The sequence below is a fragment of the Symphodus melops genome, assembly GCF_947650265.1.
Source record: "Symphodus melops genome assembly, chromosome: 9".
Lineage (NCBI taxonomy): Eukaryota > Metazoa > Chordata > Actinopteri > Labriformes > Labridae > Symphodus > Symphodus melops.
The window spans coordinates 277,465-297,945 of record NC_136699.1 but is presented as its reverse complement, the minus strand read 5'-3'; the positions used below and the strand labels follow the sequence as shown (position 1 = coordinate 297,945).

The 20,481-nt window shown below is 45.4% G+C and overlaps 1 protein-coding gene across 1 annotated transcript in view; it reads right to left on the bottom strand.

Moving 5' to 3' along the window:
- The window catches only part of LOC306829400 (teneurin-3), a 132,061-nt gene extending 111,846 nt beyond the window's left edge, over positions 1–20,215 (bottom strand). Inside the window, exons 1-3 of the mRNA XM_079352443.1 lie at positions 19,612–20,215; positions 7,079–7,501; positions 4,378–4,656 (exon numbers count right to left, since the gene is read on the bottom strand). Coding sequence (XP_079208569.1) covers positions 4,378–4,656; positions 7,079–7,346 — 547 coding nt within the window. The 5' untranslated portion in view covers positions 7,347–7,501; positions 19,612–20,215. The remainder of the gene's footprint in view (positions 1–4,377; positions 4,657–7,078; positions 7,502–19,611) is intronic.
- Positions 20,216–20,481: the final 266 nt, after the last annotated feature.

Sequence of the window (20,481 nt, the reverse complement as noted above, 5' to 3'; positions counted from 1 at the left end):
AGGAATACAAGTGAAGTGGGCCGGGCCGTGTTTGTGTGCAGGCGTTCATGTTTTATGAAGGGGAGAATATTGATTCTGGAGTCAACATGAGGGAAGAGCGGGAAAAAAGGGCTGGATGTTCACTTCTACAGCGCAGCTATAGGTTGACCTCACAGCTTGAAATATGTATATATCATAACAACACTTGAACCTGAGCTATATTAATGTATTAATAAAACATTAAGAATGCATGTCAGGAAAGCTGCACGGTGGCAGAGAGCCGCCGCCGCACGCTCGCCCTTGTTTACAAAGTGATTTAAAGTCTTTCTGAAAAAAGGACTTTTTTTTGTCCTCATGTAAAATTCATCTCTCCTGTTTTTGTGACGAGGACTGGAAGCACAGCTGAAGACGAGTTTCAGACTTCAACTCTTTTCAAATGAAAGGCTTGATTAAAGTGCATGCAGCCTTTTACAGAGGAGAAGAAGAAGAAGAGCAAAGCTTCCTCCCATTCTCCATTTGAATTCCTGCTCGATGCTTCCACAGATTCCACACACCTCACTCACATCTGCTCCGCCTGCGTCGACCTGAACCACCCAGGGACGCCGCTGACCCACATTCTCACCCGAGCAGATCCAACGTTTGCACAATGTTTGTATTTTTAAAGCTCTAACTCAGAAGGAGACCAAGGTCACCTCTTCCAGCCACGTCGGTGTCGAGGCGTCTGCACGCGCGTTTTAAATATATCATTCTCTTTTCATTTTGTGACTCATGAAAAGGCAGCAAACTATTTAAAAAGCAATCTTAGAAAAAGCGAACAGCACAACCTGTGATTGTGTGACTCAATGTAAACACTTTTCCCACCATGCAGCAGCGCCGAATCAATTACACAAAGTAACAATGTAAAACTTGAGCTACATCAAGAGCGGCTGTTGTTTGAATTATTCTCATAACCTTCATCTTATGCACTTTCTAAAATCCTGCTGAGAAAAATAAACCTATTCATGGAAGCTGCTTCTGGCCTTACTTACATGAGAAGTGCTCTTCATTTATCAGCGTGGGTCATTTCAGATCCTTTTATTCAGGATGTTTAAACTGTCTTTAGGTCCTGACAGACATTAATAACTCAGGTTCTCTGAAAAAGGAACAAAGTAAATCCATCATCTGTATCAGTTTGTAAGTCTGTAAAAACTTCAACCAATGTCTGCCACGAGGTACCAATCTGATGAACCAATCACACGCCTCCCTGTCTCCCTGCTCTCTGATGAACCAATCACAGGCCTCCCTGTCTCCCTGCTCTCTGATGAACCAATCACAGGCCTCCCTGTCTCCCTGCTCTCTGATGAACCAATCACAGGCCTCCCTGTCTCCCTGCTCTCTGATGAACCAATCACAGCCTCCCTGTCTCCCTGCTCTCTGATGAACCAATCACAGCCTCCCTGTCTCCCTGCTCTCTGATGAACCAATCACAGCCTCCCTGTCTCCCTGCTCTCTGATGAACCAATCACAGGCCTCCCTGTCTCCCTGCTCTCTGATGAACCAATCACAGCCTCCCTGCTCTCTGATGAACCAATCACAGCCTCCCCGTCTCCCTGCTCTCTGATGAGACATGAGACCACGTAGTTGTTGGGTGTTATTAGATATTTATTGATTGATTGATTTATTCATTCTTTGGGCTCTGTGAAATTAGGATGAGACACTTTTAAGACAAATTGTTTTTGATCATAAAATGAATATGTAGAGAAATGAACCAATCAAAAAAGCCTCCCGCAGCCCTTAATGACATGCACAGCTTTTTTTTTTTCTTCAATAAGAGAAGTGAAGGAATCTTCTGAAGGTGAAGATGAAGGGTTGTGTTTGTGTAGCTGACAGCATGGATTCATGGACTGAGATATGCAAAGACTGATCTGGATCACTTGGCCTTTCCTGCAGGGGGGGAAACCAATAAAACGGACGCTGCAATCCATGGATTTTGTTTTCAAGGGATTGTGTGGTGGCAGGGGATTACGTTAAGTGCAAAATCAATGAAGGTTGCTTAAGAGAATCAGACTCCACGTTTATTCCACAACTTTGTCATTGAGAGGAAAACAGGCCGTCCACGTTGGCTCATAAACACTCGGTAATGACTGAGGAGAGCTTTTTAAAAATATAGGTCACATGTTGTATTTTAAAGAGAAAGCTCTGCTGCAGCTGGCTCAGCGCACTCTGCTGCAGAGAGATTGAAAACTACACTTCAGTTATTGGAGCTGTGACTTCAGAGAGCAGCCCTCTTCCTCCTCTCTCTGCGGCGGCGCTCGAAGGATCATTGAAAACCGACAAATGGACAAGATGACCACTCTGGTTTCATCTCATAGAGGGGCACCCGTCTCTCTCTTCGGGCTGGCAGAGGTTAACGTGTGCAGATGCAGCGCTGGGCGAACGTGCCGAGGCTCCGGCACTCGTCTGCGTGGCACACTCAGTCGAACAGAGCAAATTAGAATGAAATATTGAGTTCATTTATGAATAAGTGGGGCTGAACGGCCCCTCGTCGGAGCTTCTGCACGCAGATTCAGTTGATGGAAACCTTTGGATGGGTCATTTCTCCTTGCTGCTTCATTAAATAGTGAAAGTCAAAAGTGCAATGCCTCCTAACAAAAAAAAAAAAAAGAGGATCTATAGAGGTAGAGCCGAGGAGGCTCCGGCTCAAAATCTAGATAAAGTTAGAAAAAAAAAAAAAAAAAAGCCCTTTGAATCCAGAAGTAGTTCAACAAAGCGGGGTCAGAATTTTTAATGACACCACGTCTCACATTATTCTTCCGACAGAGCGGCCTGTGCATACAGAGTGAAGAGGACAGCACGTAGGAGCTCTGGGCTGCTTCTTTACTCTTTATAGTAAGAAAAAGAAAAAGGCTCGGCACCTGGGACAAAGATCCAGCTCACATGTTTATTTCCCCTTTAATGAAACTAATTGAGACAATAGTGAGTTAGATAAAGTCTCAGCAGGACGCTGTGCTACAGAGCCAATCAGAGTCAGCTCCTTAAGAAGTCTAATGGAAACTCCAGAGGAGGTATGCTAAAGGGGTGTGTGTGTGTGTGTGTGTGTGTGTGTGTGTGTGCTAATGCAGTCGAAGTGGTGGAGGGCAGGTGCAATCGAAGCTCAATAGAGAAGCTGTTGTGCAGAATGGAGCTGGATGGAGATATGGTTTCGTGCTCGGCATGTAAGGCAACAAATACAAAGTGGAGGCGAGCGCTCAGGAGGTCGAGGTTAGCCGCACCTCTGTGGTTAGCTGCAGCTTTTAGTAGCTCATGAATGTACACAGAGGATCAGACCCAAAGCACGAGGCCAGACACTGGAAACAAACATGTTTCTGAATTCTGAGGCCGTCGGTAAAAAAGAGACTTCCCCCCCCCCCCGAGACAAGCTCACTATGATGAATACTGCCATTAAGAAAATGACTTGTCTCAAAATGTCAGGCTGAAGCCAATGTTTGCAGAATCAAAATTGATGAACATGAGACATTTTGTCTTTTTGTCTTCTTGACTTGCTCGCTTTAATGTTCATGCCGGGGGAAAGTGTAATCAAGTCTAATTATTTTAACCGCCTGCCACTCTTTGACATCGTCACTTTCTTTAAAAATAATAATTAGAGCGTTACGTTGAAACGTGTCGTCACTTTGACAGTTCACGCCGTGACATTTTAGGACTGAAACAGAAATCAGAGCAGTCTGAGGAAGCTCCGTGTTTTTAAAATACGACCAACATGGAGAAAAATAAACAGGTGAGCAGGAGACAAAGCAGGAGAACCTGCTGCAGCCGTGGAAAGCTAACGAGCACGCAGACATGCTGCTGTCTCATGAGTGCATTGCAATCCAATTGACGCAACAAAGATTTCCCCTCTTCAAACAAGAGCAGCGCCACACTGCGTCTCAGGTTTCCAGCATGAACACATTTGCACTTCAAACCATGGTAGCCATTTAATCAGCCATTGTGCACGCCCAGTCAACCGCTGCAGCGTCTCCAAGCACAATCTGAGGCCGAGGCACACAAAGCTATCTTTGATTATACGCTAGCCCGTGGGGAAACTTTATCAAACTCCTCCGCTTCCTGTGGAGAGCGACCAGGTGACGAGCAACCGCTCAATCGGAAGGCCACATTCTTTTTCTTTTTTTGTTGGCCGAGGAATCACGCCTTTGATCCAATGAAAGGCAGCTGCAAGTGCCTCTCCAGATACAGGCCCCAACCAATCACGCCTCCACTTCCTTCCACCAATCAGGGCCTTGTCTCCAGCGCCCAACCGTAATCCGACCTACTGCTGCTGTTTCTACAGCGTGATCCCCCTCCTTTGAAAAAAGGATGCAAGCGTGAGCCGCAAACAAACCAGCCTTTGAGAGGATAAAAGAATGCAAAGTGCGCCCTACTCACCCATCTCGTTGTCCGATTTATTGTCCATTTCCGTGTCAGTGAGCGTGAGCGCCGAGTTAGAGCGGCTGGAGAGGCATGAATTCTGCCCAGACTTTGCCCCCGATCCCCAAAGAGTCATGGTACGTTCCGGTGATACAGGTTCATGGTTTTCTGTGGCGCCCGGTCCTCGGGAGTAGCTGCTGAGCGGGTGGGAGAGGCCCGTCTCGGGGCAGAGCGCCAAGCCCCTCCGAGGCGGCGGCGGCTCACAGATCCCGAGCTGCCTCAGTGAGAACGTGTGTCCTGTGAATGACAGGAGCCGTAAAGTTAACAGAGCGAGCAACAACACAGTTAATGTTCAAGAGCCGGGCGACTGGAAAACACGCTAAACCTGAGAGCAGGGAGGCGGGGCTTAAATCAAAGCTTTAAGAACGACCTCGCGACCTGCTCCACACTCAACAACATCGTCTCAAACCACGTGCTCCCATCAAGACGACCTGTCGGACAGTTGAAGCTAAGGTGTTAGCTAGCACCTTTCCTAAAGAGAAAATAATAAAATGAAGATGCAAGAAAAAAACCGTCAGCGCCTCCAAAGGACGATCGGTTCTGCAGAGCGGCTCGATCGATGATCGATTTTTAATTTACAATAAACTGTTGGATAAATCTGCCTCTCTATCGTCTCATTAAAGGGCTCCTTTATTTGTCTTCAGGCTTGATGCACATTTCATGCTGCTAATAAATAAACATACAAGAGATTTTTTTTTACAGTGAAAAATAGCCTGAAACTCAGAAATGAACAATTATGAATAAAAAGATATAAAATAAATATTCAACATTAAGATCATTATATCAGCACAGATGAAATAATAATAATCTGCTCACACGGCCGATATTACCGAGCACACGATGTGAGCAGAGGAGCAGAAACAGTGTTTGAGTCTTGTTGCCATGGTATCGGTTCCTCGCCGGCTGCTCCTGACCGAACATCGTGAAAAACGACTTCGAGGTTTTTAAAAAACTGAACTGACGTTCTTGATGAATTATCGAAACAGGTTTGAAAAATGTAAAAAATGTTGATCGTAGATATTCAGCTTCGACTCACTCAGGGAGACTTTTTAATTCAAACGCTTTTTTAAAAATGTTTTTTTAGATTTTTTTTTTGCACGGCGTTGCGTATGAGCTCCGTGTTTTCTGAATATTTAAAACACTTTAATTTAAAGCTATAAAATGTAAAATGATGGTCGTGATGGTTTAAATGAATCACACATATTTTATGGCCATATAAGAGAAAAATGTGTTTTTAATTTTACAGCTGCTGGGAATTATTAAAAAACGTTTAAATAAAAAAACATTAAGATAAAAATCTTCACAAATTGAAATGATTGTTTCAGAGTTTTGATGGTCACAATAAACGGGGGGGGGGGGGGGGGGGGATTTACAGTTTCACATTTAAAGATTAATTTTGGATGCCTCACACTGTGTTTTTTTATTATTTTGAAAAAATGTACAATTTCGATTTTATTTGACCGTTTCAGACCAATCAGAGAGGAGGTGTTGATGATGTCATCGGACAGGTGAAGCTGCAGGTGTGAAAGTTTAATCAGGCTGTCAGGTTAATATCACGATGTGAATAATATATTATTATTATTATTATTATTATTATTAATATAATATATGATGATGGAACAGACACAGAAACAACTCATTACATTTAATGAATCATATTTAAACTCTTTTCAAACAACAACATTAATTTAACATGAGGTTTTATTTCCTGTGACCCGAGTCAGCTTCTCCTCCAATCACGTGAGAGCTAGCTTTAGCACTTAGCAGGGAGTGGCTGATTAACACACACACACACACACACACACACACACACACACACACACACACACACACACACACACACACACACACACACACACACACACACACACACACACACACACACACACACACACACACACACACACACACAGTGTGAAGTGTGTGTAAGGTGACATTTCCCTGTGATGATGTAAGAAAGGCTCGTTAACGTTAAATTCCAGATTAAAAAAAGGAAATAAAGAAACTTCCTGATGTCATTAATTCCAGAACAGGCACCAATTAGCAGGCAGAAGATGGAAGGGGCCCGGAGAGCTCCATAAAACAGGATCAACCGCTCCAACTTTTTAATTACAGCATATCTGAGCACTTTCTAACAGCCAATTAAAGCACAGGCTTATTTACTGATGGCCCCTCTCTATTATTGTGAACGTCGTCCTGCAGGGGGGGGAACGCTCCAGAAGGTCAGAGCGCCCCGCTGGATCCAGACAAATGTTAGTTTTCTCTGTAAATGTAGAAACTTTGTTTGATTTGATTTAATTGTGTTTACTGCTGTCTGGCACCTCGGCGAACAGCGCGGCTAATTCTTGTCAAACTTGCAGAGATTAAGTAGAAGCTGAAAAAAACTTAGCAAACACAGCGACAAGAAGAAAAAGTCCCTGCATGTGTGTTCATTTTCTGATAACTGTTAAAACACCGGAGAGAGAGAGAGCAAAGAGGCAGCTGCAGCGAGTGGAGCGTCTGATCCACCCTCACATTTCCTCTTTCACAATAAGAGCGCTAAAACAACCACATGCGTTTTTCAGCCTTGGTCATCAGACTGGACAGAGAGACGGGACTGTCTCCTGCAGCTTGATGAACCGCACACAGACGGACGGCCTCTGCTAAATGTTTGGCTAACCTGGCCTGCTGTACTCTGCACTCTCCTTGTGCACCATCTCCTTGACTCTGCCTCCGAACAGCATCCGCGAGGGGTCATGGTCGAAGGCCTGGAGCGTCTCGCTGGAGCTGTAGGATTTCTGAGTGGGCACGCGGCAGGCTCCCTCCTCCCGCTCGGCCGAGGAGGCGGTGTAGCGTCGCTCTCGATCCTCTCGCTCGCAGAATCTCTCGCGCTCTCTCTGGCTCTTGGACAGCGAGCAGAAAGGCCGCTGCTCCCTCACCCGTTCCATGCTGCCTGCATGCTGGGTATCCAACTCCCTCCCCTTCACCACCGACGCTCTCCTGAGACGCTCGCCACTGGATTATTATTGCACCCCCTCCTCGTGCACAGATTTCTCCCCCGCCGGTCACTTCTCTAGTCCGCTCGGCCGTCTGCTCGTTGGACCTGCAGGAGGAGAGACAGAGAGGAGGAAAGGAAGCAAGGAGCTCAGGAAACACTAATCCACCGGCTTCATCTTCAAAAGAACACACTTATCCCCCCCCCCCCCTGAAACCTCACCTGTGAACTCTTGTCATACATGACTTCCCTTCTATAAAGGAGACCCCCTCCTCATTCTGCCCCCTTAAACCTTCTCACATCAAGTTCATCTCAACACAGGCCGTTCTAAAGCCCTCGTCCTGCTCTTTGTTTTTACTTTCTCTCTCTGTGACAAATATTCAGCTTTTGAATTTTTCCCTCAAAAATTAAATCAGGATGATTGTTGAATGACAGATCAATGAATCCCCCATCAGGGCTGTGAGAGGGCGTTCATTCTCACATGATAATGCAGAGTCATGCCGAACACTCACAGATGACTGAATGTGAAGGGACAGAAATCTTTGACTACATTTGAAATGGAGGGGAAATAAAAGTGCAGTAAGTCATAGACTGTCGAGCAGCGGCGTCCTCGCTCCTGCTCTGACCTCAGCAGCCAGGAAGTGTTGACAACAGGACGGTGACCAACACAAAGGAGGAATCCTTCCATCTCCATCTTTCTTAACAGTGAGTCAGGTCTGTAACTCCTTCACACCTACACGCCCTCCCGGACCCTCCTCCACGCTCCTCACCACACTTCCTGCCCGCCAATCATCAGCAGGGTCTCCAGCCGTGCGGCCCCCCCGTCTCTCTCCCACAAACCATCTGTGACATCTCGTCTCTCCGCAGCTTCCAATCACAGCTCAAAACTCACCTTCTGAGATGAGCTCATTCTGTGTGACCACGCCCCTTTTTCTATTCCTGTTTTGATGTCGTCTGTAAGGTGACCTTCAGTGACGTGAAACACGCCCCTAAATGAAATCCATCATTATTATTATTATTTAGTTAAATTCCTCGAGAACGACTGACGCACCCGCCCAAATAAATAATCCCTGAACGCAGCGTGCAAAAAAAAAAATCATTTAAAGAGACGGAGTTCATTAATACACAGAAATTCATCTGATTCTGACCTGTTTCCATTCAACATTCATTAGGAAATAATCAATCAAAGTCTGGATCAATAATACATCAATAAAACAGAATAAACATTTTTGGCTCTCTCACGATTTAATTCATAAATTATTTAAAATTGATTTTGGATATTTTTGAATGAGTCCACACTTCAGGATCTCCTCCAGTCGTCTTTGCTCTTGTTGGTGATTTGCTGATTCAAAGAGCAGGAAGTGACTCTTAAGGATTAATCAAATATTTCTAAATATCACGATATGTCACGATATGTCACGATATGTCACGATATGTCAGGATATGTCACGATATGTCACGATATGTCACGATGCGCGTTGCTGTCAGTTAAATCTGATGCTGCTCAAACTCAGCAGACTCAAAGTGAGGAACCTTGATACCTGCTCCACACAGCAGAATCTTTAAATGAAGTCTTGTAAAGCTTGATAGAATTGATTTTTCCATTAGCAAGAAAAACTTCACACACAAACATATTCCAAACTAAAATTACATTTCACACACACACACACACAGCACGATTGTTTCCCGTCTCTTTATGCACTGAAACATCACGGTGCATTCGGCATGTAAACTCCGATTTGTTCGTGTTCAAATGTGGAAGTTGTGAAAGCAGCGAACGAGGTTGTGCAGGTGCAGACTCTACGACACGAGCAGGAGGAAGGAGAATGTGACTAATCCGCCAAAAAAAACCCTGGAGTGGAATGTGGATGGAAGCCCCGGTGTGTCAGGAGTGTTTATTACCAGCCATTTTCCACTGCCTCCTGACACACACACACTCACACACACACACACTAGTTTCATTTCTCTCCTGGCTGAGCTGTAAGACTAGAGTATCAGACTCCTTCTTCCCCCAAATGAGATCCACTTCGTTTCACATCGAGCATCAAAACCTTCCAATGAAGCCAGGACAGCGTGCAGGAAAGCAGCTCCGGCCCCGCTGAGACCTCCCGAAAAACTGAGGCGGTCGCCGGTGGAGTGCGGGATGCAGGGATAATGAAAATTGTAAGCTGTTCTCGGCCTCTTCAACTTATTTTTTTCCTCCCCACTTCTCTCCCAGAGTTGCTGGATATCATTGTGTTCCCCCCGATGGGCTGAGATGCAATCAGTGACACGCTCTCTTGTAACCCTGACACTCAGCTCTCGACACTACCCCCAACACACACACACACACACACACACTCACTGACTTTACGATGCCACAGGACATCTCACTCACATCTCATCACTTTCAGGAAATTGAGCGCAGCCTGTCCAGATTGGCAGATTAATGTACAGGATGAGTGCGAGCAGACACGCCCAGAAGCCTCCCTGATTACGATCCCCGTCTTCTTTATGGACTTGTAAAAGGATCTGCTGTCTGAAAAACAGCTAATGCTACAAGTCTTAGCCGCTGAGCCGCGAGCCCCCCCGCTACACCAGGAATTAGATTTGTGTCCTAATCAGCTATAAGCCCTTGAGTGTCCCCGTATCAACATTTACGGAGGTGCCATCTCTTTTCCTTTTTTTCCACAGCTCATCAAAGTGTCCGGCTGGTGCACAGGCGCTGCTCACATGGGGACGATATCAGGATACAAGGGAGACATTCATGGTAGTTTACATTTTGTACAAAAGGTCACGGAGGCTCTGGAGGGGATTCCTTTGTGTTTGTGCAGGCTTTACATTTCAAAGGTTTGAACTACAGCACGAAGCAGAAGAAGAGGCAGGACACACTTCTTTACTGAAGGAGAAGCACAGACTCTTCAGAGTTTCATTCACTCACTGTGCCGAGATGTTCTTACAGGACTAAAGAGTTAAAGTAGCCACCATTTCACTGGAATGTTTTTAAGCTAAACTTCATATTTCAGAGACTTTTTATGATGCTATGAATAATAACTTTCCTTCACACATGCATGTGATCATATCATGATCATGCAGTATTCTTCTTTCTGTGGTCACATTTTAACAATGCATATATATATATATATATATATATATATATATATATATAAATAACCAGTGAGTCACAACAGCATTCAACGTTGTAAAGTAAAAGATTTTCATTCACTAGAATGTCAATGGAATTTCTTCGATATGATACCTCAGTATGACTGAGGCACAGATTCATTTCAAATCAAATAAGCAAAAACTGCAAGTAAGCCTTTTCACACTGATTATATTTTACATGTACAAAATGTTGTGTAATTTAGAGTCTCATCAATCCCCAAACATGGACTTTAGACTCATTTAAAAATGTTCTTTCTAAAGTATCGCTCATAATCTCGTTTAATGGTCCTGTGAATGAAAATGGATCCTCGCTGCTTCAGCTGTTCACTTCATAAAAAACACAGGTTGTATACTTTAGAACATGTCGTATTAAAAACCTTTTGACAACCTTCAGGCAGCAGACATTTTAAACGCTCTCACAAACGCTTTCTAACATCCCGTCTCTGCAGCTTCCCTCTACGAGCTGAATGTGAACTGAAAAAAGGGCCAGGCGTGATGGTTTGTCTGTCAGTAAAACTGTGTGAATATCTCTTATTCTGAGTTCTGGTTTAGTTTACACTATCCCTCACTTCCTCGTTCCCTTTACACCTTTGATCAGGCAGTGGAATAAGGACAGCCGCTCAGCCGTGACCGCTCAGTGGAACAGTCGACACTGCAGAATTAGAGTCACACAGAGATCCTCTGGCGAGCCACTGAGGCACGGACAAAGACGGTTCATGATCTACGCCGAGCTGCTCCACACACGTCCCAACGACTCCCATGCCAGTGGAGAACGGCCCCCCTGACACTTGGTACTGTCCTACACCTCTGCACTCCTCTGAAGCATGAACTATAAACCATCTGTATAATACGGCGTGAAGAAGTGCGTCCAAGTCAATTGGCTCTTCAGGGGCGGCTGGAGAGGTTTCAAGGATCGAAGTGAGAGTTTCTTGTTTCATGTCTGACATACAGTTATTCATCAAGGGTGAGAGTCGCTGGCTTTTATGCTTCACCATCAAGAGGTGGGGGGGGGGGGGCATGTCTCCTATTTCCTGGAACCAACAAGTTAGAATGAATGAAATAAGTAATGACGTGTAGCGTCAAACAAAGATGGCTGCATGTGGAGACGAGTAACTTTCCAATCAGTGCAGAGTCAGTAAGTCAGCTGATAAGTGATGCAATACATTTAAAAATATCCCGTTGTTCAATTTAAAAAAACAAATTCCTTTTTTTAATTGAGGCTTTTATTTGACATCATGAGACAGAAAGTGTCCTTTGATATTGTGGTGCCCCGTGTGAGACATCACGCGGCCCCAGTTTATGTATAATATAACTAAGTCCCGCCCACTTTAAACAAAGCAGAGCAGCAAATAGGAGGACGGACATAAGTGGTGTCTTTACGCCGAGGGAGTGTTCGAGTATGAAGAGGAAATGAAATGTGCTTTTAAAGGGTCAATAAACTTTGAGGCAACATTTGCATCAAAGCTTCTTATCTGTAAAAATAAAAATATTTTATTTGTCTCAGTAAATTAAAAAATATGTTTTTCTTGATTTCTTTCCCAATAAAACAAAAAAAACAGGTAGATTGCTGACCTTTGACTACAGGGAAATGTTTTTGGGTATGTTCATATTTTCTGATTGTTCAGTTGGAGTGCTGTCATGACACTTCACACATGCAGGTCGGCGCTCCAGTCAGTGGCCTCCATCTCTCTGACAGGATCCATAGAAAGTTCAGACCCCCTGTACTTGGGGCATGCAACATTACCGCTAGGCTAAGTACTAAAAATATTGACAACCTTATCAGGTGTTGGATAATATTTATATACGAGACAATAGCTCCAAGCCGCTTTCTCTTCACAACACTAAGTGAACAAACAAATAGAGCCCGGTGGCCCCCGCCTCAGACTTCAGCACACAAGCAGTTTGCAGAATTGGAGCGGCCACCGCTGACCAGAATGCTGAGATGGCATCTCGTCACCGAGCCTTTGTTCGGTAATTATATTTCCGCGGGGGCGGCTGAACGAGCCGGCTCAGATCTCCCTGTCGGTGACCTCTGTAAATAACGGTAATAAAGAGCACACTTGTCGTGGGCCGGTGTGTCCCTCCAAGACAATCCACCTGTCACCAAGTGGCCTGCCTCTCCCTCTCTCTCTTCCTCATCCTGTTGTTGGCCATTTTCCGGAGCACAGAGCAGACGCCGCTCAGCCACGGGGAGCGGTGAGAGTGGTTGATGGAGCTGCTGAAGATCACGGCTGCCTTCCTTTAACACAGCCAGCACCTCCAACAATAGCCGCCTCTGACAGCTTTGCATAATTCATATTGTGGAGTCTCTCTCCCTTTTCCTCCTTGATGCTCCTCTCTCTCTCTCTCTCTCTCGCTGCTCGGGGAGAGAGAGGGAGAAGCGGGGCAGTGTTCCATCAGACGCTGCCTGTTTCCCCCTGACACCACTGATTTTTTGGAGACAAACAAGTGTTTGTCTGCCGCACGCCGCCCAGACCCTGTGAATCCTGGACGCCATCTGAACCAGATTGTGTTGGTTCTTTATTGAGGCTTAAAGCCTTAATCCGCTCACTGCAACATGAGGTGTGCAACTATTTCCCCAAAATACTCAAGACGATCGATTATTGATCGTCTATTTGTTTTATTGTGACTCTGAAGACTAAGGGTTGATTATAGGAGTTGTAAGGCCCTGGAACATGTATAAAAAAGCATGTTTCAGACTTCTTTACGTTTAATCTTTTACATGTCAGACTCTCATTCTCTGATCCTGTTGAGATGGATCTTAAATAAAAATGGAATAATACTTCATTTCTTCAGCAGCGAAAGTCTCAGGCTTTAATAAAGATGAACATTTGATGATGATGCCAAAACATTAGTGTAAAACAGAGAGGGGCTGGTGCTGGAGTTTTATGTGTTTGCTCATCATTTAAAGCCCTCGTCTTCGCGTATGGTTACATAAATATATCTGTAGTAAAATAAAGTAAAACAACTACTGCTGTAACATTAGTTTAAATCTTTATTCTTTTTTTTATTAATTAGGGACAGATGTAAAAAATACCAGATTATAGTCGAAGTTCTAGTTTCCATCTGTTGTCCAGAGACATTACAAATAAAATACAAAGGCACAAGTGACACAAGAATGATAATAATGATAATAATGATAATACATGTCCAGGTCATAATCCTGGTTAAAATGATACTAAATGAAAGTGTAACAGCTCGAGAGATATCTGAAGCATCCTGACAGAAAAAAACAACTAAAAGAGTTAAAGGGTTAAATATGCACAGAAATGAGAAGAAGACAGAAGGTCAACAGACGAAGACATCACACAGCATTTAGCAGTAATTACACATCAGCGGTATCTTTAGCAGACACGGTGACGGATGAGCTAATAACACAAAGTGAGACTCGCAGGGCCGATGATGAAATCCTGAAGTCTGAGTGTCTCATGCAGAATATTCACAAGTGGAGTAAAGTGATGAAAACCTCTGATACAGCCCCTTCACATCATTCCACGCACACGGAGCTCGGAGCTTCACGATCCCTCCGAGTTTCAGGACACTTAGTCGACAAACAGACGACGAGAGAATCAGCACAAACAGAGCTGAACTCTGCGTTTCCTTCTCTCGTGTGTCGTCAGTAAATAACAGCGGTCAACGTCTAATCCCAACCTTCTATTGTCACAGAGAATTTAATCAGGAGAGAGCCAGGATGTAACATAATAAGCTGCACATGGATGTTTACAAATGCCCTAAATAAGCCTTTAACAGTGACAGAGAGAGTTATGTATTCATGGGGGGGGGGGGGGGGGGGGGGGGGGGGGGGACCGCCTGCACAGCCAAATGCAGTCTTTAAATGTGATTGTGAGGTGTGCAGACAATTGCAATGAAAAAGCCCCCCCAAGGTTTTGTGAGGTTTCTCCTGCAGTATCTTCCCCCATCTCGAGCGCTAATAGCAGGTTATTCAGTGCATTCATACACACAGGCACGGCGTTTATCTGTATCCAAGGCTACTAGTATTGAACCAAGCTCTTATCCAAACACCCAATTACACCACACCGCCTTAATTCAATGGCCCGCCGTTTGCTATTTTCTCAATTTGGTATCTCTGCCGTGTTATTTCACAGCGGGGGATCTGAGGACGTAACGATGATCATGTACATTCGCTTAATTGAGAATCTCGCACGACGGTGTCAACAATTGTGGCCTCGCGCTCGCTTGTAATGAATTGACTCCACGGCGTGCAAAAAAATAAAATCAACCGCACAGACCTGTGGCGAATTACAGACAAGTCCATGATCGAGCCATTGTGACGGAAATAGATTAAATTGAGGCAATACAGAGTCTGCATAGTAATGAAGCTGCAGAGCCAGAACAACGCCACTGAGGGTGATTGGAAGACATTTCTGTCCACATCTGGTAAACAAACGAATATATCCAGAGGAATTCAAGAGTTGTTGCAGGTGTCTCATTTTGTTCAGCTCAACAATGGTGAATTGCTTTTTTTACAAATAATCAAATATCGGTCGAGCACGACATCTGGAGACGCCGTTGTTTTACGGCTGCAGCCTTTCAGCACATTACTCAAAGTACAGTCAAAGGCTGCGTGCACACCAAGCTGGAAACCAGATTAGAAGTCAAAGTGCTGACTCCAGGTGTCATTCAAACGCACCTCACGTGATGGTGCCACAAACAAAGCCCCGCCCGGGGGGGGGGGGGGGGGGCGCTTGGAGTGAAGCTGTGACTGCTGGGAAGATTCAAACTGGCTGCTCATGAACCCGTGCATTAACTGAATTGTTACAAAGGGAATCAAAACACTCACTTTAATGAGGTGAAATTAGAGGAAATACAAATTGCTTGCACACAATGAACATATTTTGCACTTAACAGAGAATAATATATGGAGTGTGTTTTCTCTTTCGGCATATGGTGCCACATAAAAAAGGAAAAAAAAACACCATCCATAAAGAAACTGGAGGGTTTTATTCTCCAGTTGTCAGCGTTTTAAGGAGTATGTAGGTCATGATGGTACACCATCAGAATACTGAGAGACTGCAGGCCTTATTAAAGAAACATCAATCTGAACATTCACCAACATCACACCGGCTCCTCCGCTTCCAGGGGTGAGACCCCGAGTCCAGCTTCCGAAAGGCACACGGCTCTCGGCAGGAAGTGAAAGACTGCTGACCTGTGTGTCATCACACTGACTCCGAGGGGCCAGTTTCACACTCTTCAGTGGTCTGCTTCTTCTTCAGCCGGCTGACAATAAAAAAGATGCAGGGGAGGCCTGTTGCTGACAGGCTGCCTCCGCCTCGTCCCCTTCGCCCCTCTCCGTCACCCGCCATGCAGCGTCACACACATCCTGTCAACCATTCAGGCTGCAAGCAGCTCCATCCACAAGCAAAGCTGACGCCCAACTTCCAGCTGGGCTGTCCAGGGGCCACAAAAGAGCGACCTGGGGGCCCTTGGCGGGTTGAAGCTATTCTGAGAAAAACCTCCTCCGGGCACGGCTTAGTGCAACAAAGCTGAAGAATTCATCCCGAGCATTTTGGAGATTTTAAAAGACCATGAAGTTTTAAAAAAAAAAAAAAGTTCAACCAGTGAAAAGTCCTCCTTAATTCTGAACACAAGCCGGGTGAAAATCACGGTGATAATCATGAGTTGTGAGGCGAAAGGTTTGTGTGTCTTTGTAGCGTCCTTTAAATATGTCCGACTTCCTGTCTTTGAATATAATGCCAGTATTTCACAGGCCTCGAGACGGCGCAGGTATTCATTCACCCAGAGCAATTTTCACAACAGAGAGCACAATGCTTTTCTCTTTTGCTCTCCCTGTGACTGAACTAAGCCCATTTCTGTGGCAGTGTCTCCCCGCCAGGCTCAGCAGCGGCGTGCACACGCAGGGGGAGAGTTGTACTGCTACAAAGTGAGGCCCACTCCTCAATCCTGCCACTTGGTCTTGACCCAGAAAGTCCAACGGAGCATGCTGGGCCATAAATGTTAATCTGGAGGTTACGACAGTGTGGAGCGCCGGAGCAGCAGGACGCCATCCTGCGGCCTGGCTCGCAGGTGCCTTTCATCTCAGTCTGCTTTGGCCAGCGGTGAATGTTCCAAAACAATCCAAGAGCTGTCACGCTTTAAATCGTCTTCATGGAAGTCACACAAACACGGCTAAAGAAAAACAACCAGCGGCGTCCGTGAACAGCTACGCAGGGTCCGTCACCCTCCCGTGCAATTTGCACAAACATATGTGCACAATAGGTTTGAGGGAGGACAACACACGGGGTCACACGGGGAGCCCACAGTAACCACGAGGCGGGTATAGCACCCGAACCCTTGAGAGCGCTCGCCATGCAGCGGCAGGTCTACCAGCGCTCACACTCACTATGTAAATATTTCTTTAAGTTAATATAAAAGTCTATTTACATTCCTCTGCTTCACTCAATGAAGTGACACATTTATTCATTTAATGTGGAGGTATAAATGTAATAAAAGATGTTGGAGGAATCTCACTGTGTTCTATGTTTGGACATTAAAAACAGACGGACCCAGAAAACAAGATGTTTTCCTGCGTGCAGAATACGATGTAGTTAAGGACCACAGAGGTAATGCATCAAGTGCTGTCACTAAATATCCCTTCTCTAAGCACATTTCAAGAGCGTGTAATCCCCCCCCCACCCCCCGCCCCCCCCAACAACAAAAAAAAAGAAAATCCAAGGGTGACTTTCAGCAATTATTTGGCAACTTGCATTTTTTTTTTCAGGGTAAACTCTGCTGCACGAGTCACATCGTCTGCACCGAACCCAAATAATCCTCTGACTTAAGGTCATCAAAAGCAAACGTGTGTGTGTGTGTGTGTGTGTGTGTGTGTGTGTGTGTGTGTGTGTGTGTGTGTGTGTGTGTGTGTGTGTGTGTGTGTGTGTGTGTGTGTGTGTGTGTGTGCGCGCTCTGATAGAGGTTTCTTCGTGGCATGCTTTATTTTCAGGCCAACTATTTATCATTGTGTCTGGCTTTCCTCGTGGGAGGGAAAACGCACTGCGAGAGAAAACAGGTGAAAGAGAGCGCCGGAGACAATGGCGGACGCGGGCCGGCTGGCTGTGTGTTAATAGTAACAGATTAGAGGGCGGCAATTATGTAAAGTAAATATGACATGGAGCCGATCCGCGGAGCCCGGGGAACTGTGGCCAGTTTGTCAGGCTGCATTAACCTTCACGTGTTTGCTCTGATGTGTTGGAACAGGCCGTGCGGTTTGACATATCAAATGTTATAATTCATAAGGTCATCTTCCAAGCCCCCGTCAGCATCAACAAGTAATAAGGTGAGAGATTACACACTCTCACATCTTGGGGGAGTCTTTTTTTTTTTTTTGGTTCAGACGGAGAGGAGTCATCTTGATTGCCCCTTCACGATCTATAAAACAGTTTAGGGCCAGGCATTATCCCTGAAGCAGGCAGCTCTCATCACACACAATATTAAATTCTCCACAGGAATAATGAAAGGGGAAATTACTTAAGGATAGGAACATGGAGTGGCAGTGTTGTGTACACACATCTTGTAATATTCCTGAATTAATTAGAGGATTTTAAGCTTCCAGCCGGCTAAAAAAAATCACCTGGAGAATTTCCTGCTCAGAAATTGCAGTCACCTGCTTTGATTAGAGGGATTAGAGAGCGATGAAGTTTGAAGCAGAGGCATTAGACTAAAGCCTCGATAAGGGGTCGCGGCAGCACGCTTAAATGTCTCACTGCTCGGTGTGCAATCATCTGCTACATTAAGGCTCAGCGTACACTTCTGTGGGTTAGTGCGGCTCGCCGAAGGGCCGTGCTGAAATGTGTCCAAAGCCTAGAAACGCTTCTCTTTCTGGAAAGATTAAAAACGTTGGTGCCAAAGACTGTGACAGGAATCTATTCAAGGAAGTGCCTTTAAATGATCACCAGTGTCTTGGAGGAGAAAGAAGCATTACACCAGCTAATGTTCTGGTGCCCTGCTACAAAACCACATGTTCAATATCCCCTCAATAAGTGTCAGTGTAATGCCGTTACAAGCTTCTCTGCCAGTTTGGGGCTGCTCCTCTGTTCGTGTGCGACCCACAACAAGCCCTTCAGCGTGCATCCGTCACTGCTCGGGCCTTTAAGTGTTGAAGATCCGTTTCAGTCCCTGCCAGACGACCACTATGCATGAAACAGAAGACGGCCTCAGCTGCAGCAGCTCCTCAGCAGCACTCCAGACAATAAGCATAAATCAGTGTAGCCGGACGGACGTCCTCGTCCTTCAGGGCTGTCATGTGGACACAGATGTGTCTGTTTAAAGCTCCATGGCATGCAGGAACACGTCAGTGTGTTGTGTTTAATGAACAGCTCTTCTTAAAGACTCACACGGACGCTCCTCAGCCGTGAGTCCTAAACACAACATCTTTCCTCCAGAGCTCACCGTCCTACAGGCCTCACTCATCCCGCTCCTCTCTCCCCTACCTGAGGCTGAGAGCTCAGATTTGGTCCATTTCAGAGTGGCAGAGTGTAAGCTCGTGGACTCTTGAGTTATTAGTGGATTGAGCGGTTTATCTCTGCAGGTGATTGACACCCCAGCGAGCCTTTCAGGGCTTTTAGAGAACATTTTATGTGCAGATAAATTCACTTATTGGAGCAAAGTGAGCCTCCTGGTTAGGTGTGTTGGGGTGATGCAGGTGATGCAGACTGGGAGCTCACCTTGTCATCACGAAAGGATTTCAATAGATGCGTAAAGCAATACAAGATTCTCCACGTGCTATTTTTAACATTTGAAGAGACCGTGTAACTCTTCATCGTTTGACTTGTACACATTAAAGTCCTTCTGAAGGTTCAACTTTATTATTTGAAAAAAAAAAAAAATTAAAAAGAGACCGTTAGAATAAATGTGAAATTCGTCTTGAATAAAATCCTCCGGGTCTAATCACAGTGTGATATAAAGCATTAAGACTCAGTGAGCAGGTCTCGGCTCCACATCTTGTCACTGCAACAGAGCGCACTGACACACTTCGAGTCCTTTCTGAAACAAGGAGCTCCGCTCGGGCCGTTTACTGAGATCCGGTTAAAGGGAGGAGAATGGTTAAAATGACTGACCTGCATGTGGATTCATGGAGCCTGTCCGAGACGAGAGGCGCTGAAACTTCCAGCGGTGCGCTTTTAGTCCAAACTTGCGACCGACGTCGCGCGCGTGCTGCCGCTGCTGCTTTCCTCACAATCGCAGCGCGTGCAATTTGGCACAGTTGCAAATGTGCTCGTAGATGTCTCCAGTCCCCTCCTGGCTCGTTAACACCGACTGTGCTCGGAGTAAAAGACCAGCGCGAGGCTGCAGCAGACGAGCGGCTGCTCCGCGCGAGACGCGTCTCGTCCCACAGTCCTCCAGCAGCAGACACTTCCGACTATGTACTTGTCCCCAAGACGTAGCTGATTAACTTAGGTCTCCCGTCGCAGCAGCAGTGCATGATGTGTGTTTTAAAACGCACAGTAAAGACTGCGGAGCCGCAGCAGCCGCTCAGCTGCTCTATTGTCCGCTGCGCTTGTCAGCTGATAAACTGCGCATCCCGTCGCTTTTCCTCCGCGTCGCATCTGCTCTGCCTATCAGCTCCTGTGTGCTGCTGTGGGCCGGGGACAAAAAAACACAGGGTCAAGAGTGATCATGCAAACAGCTGCACGTGTCAACGAAATGAGTTCAATTAGTGTTAAAAATGCTGAAGAATCCTGCATATGGTCACCTACCACCTGAGTTAAGGTTCATTATAAATGCCAGAAAAAAAACCCTATAAATCCAACAGAGAAGTTGTTTTCCTCTTCTCTTATTATATTCTCAAGCTGCTCATTAAATCTTACCTGGCGAGCTGCCACATAATTGGCCACCTCTAAAAATCTCAAAAATCTCAAAAATCTCACCTTCACTCTGACAAAAGGAAGAAAAACAAATGAAGGATAATAAAAAGTCAGACTGATGTA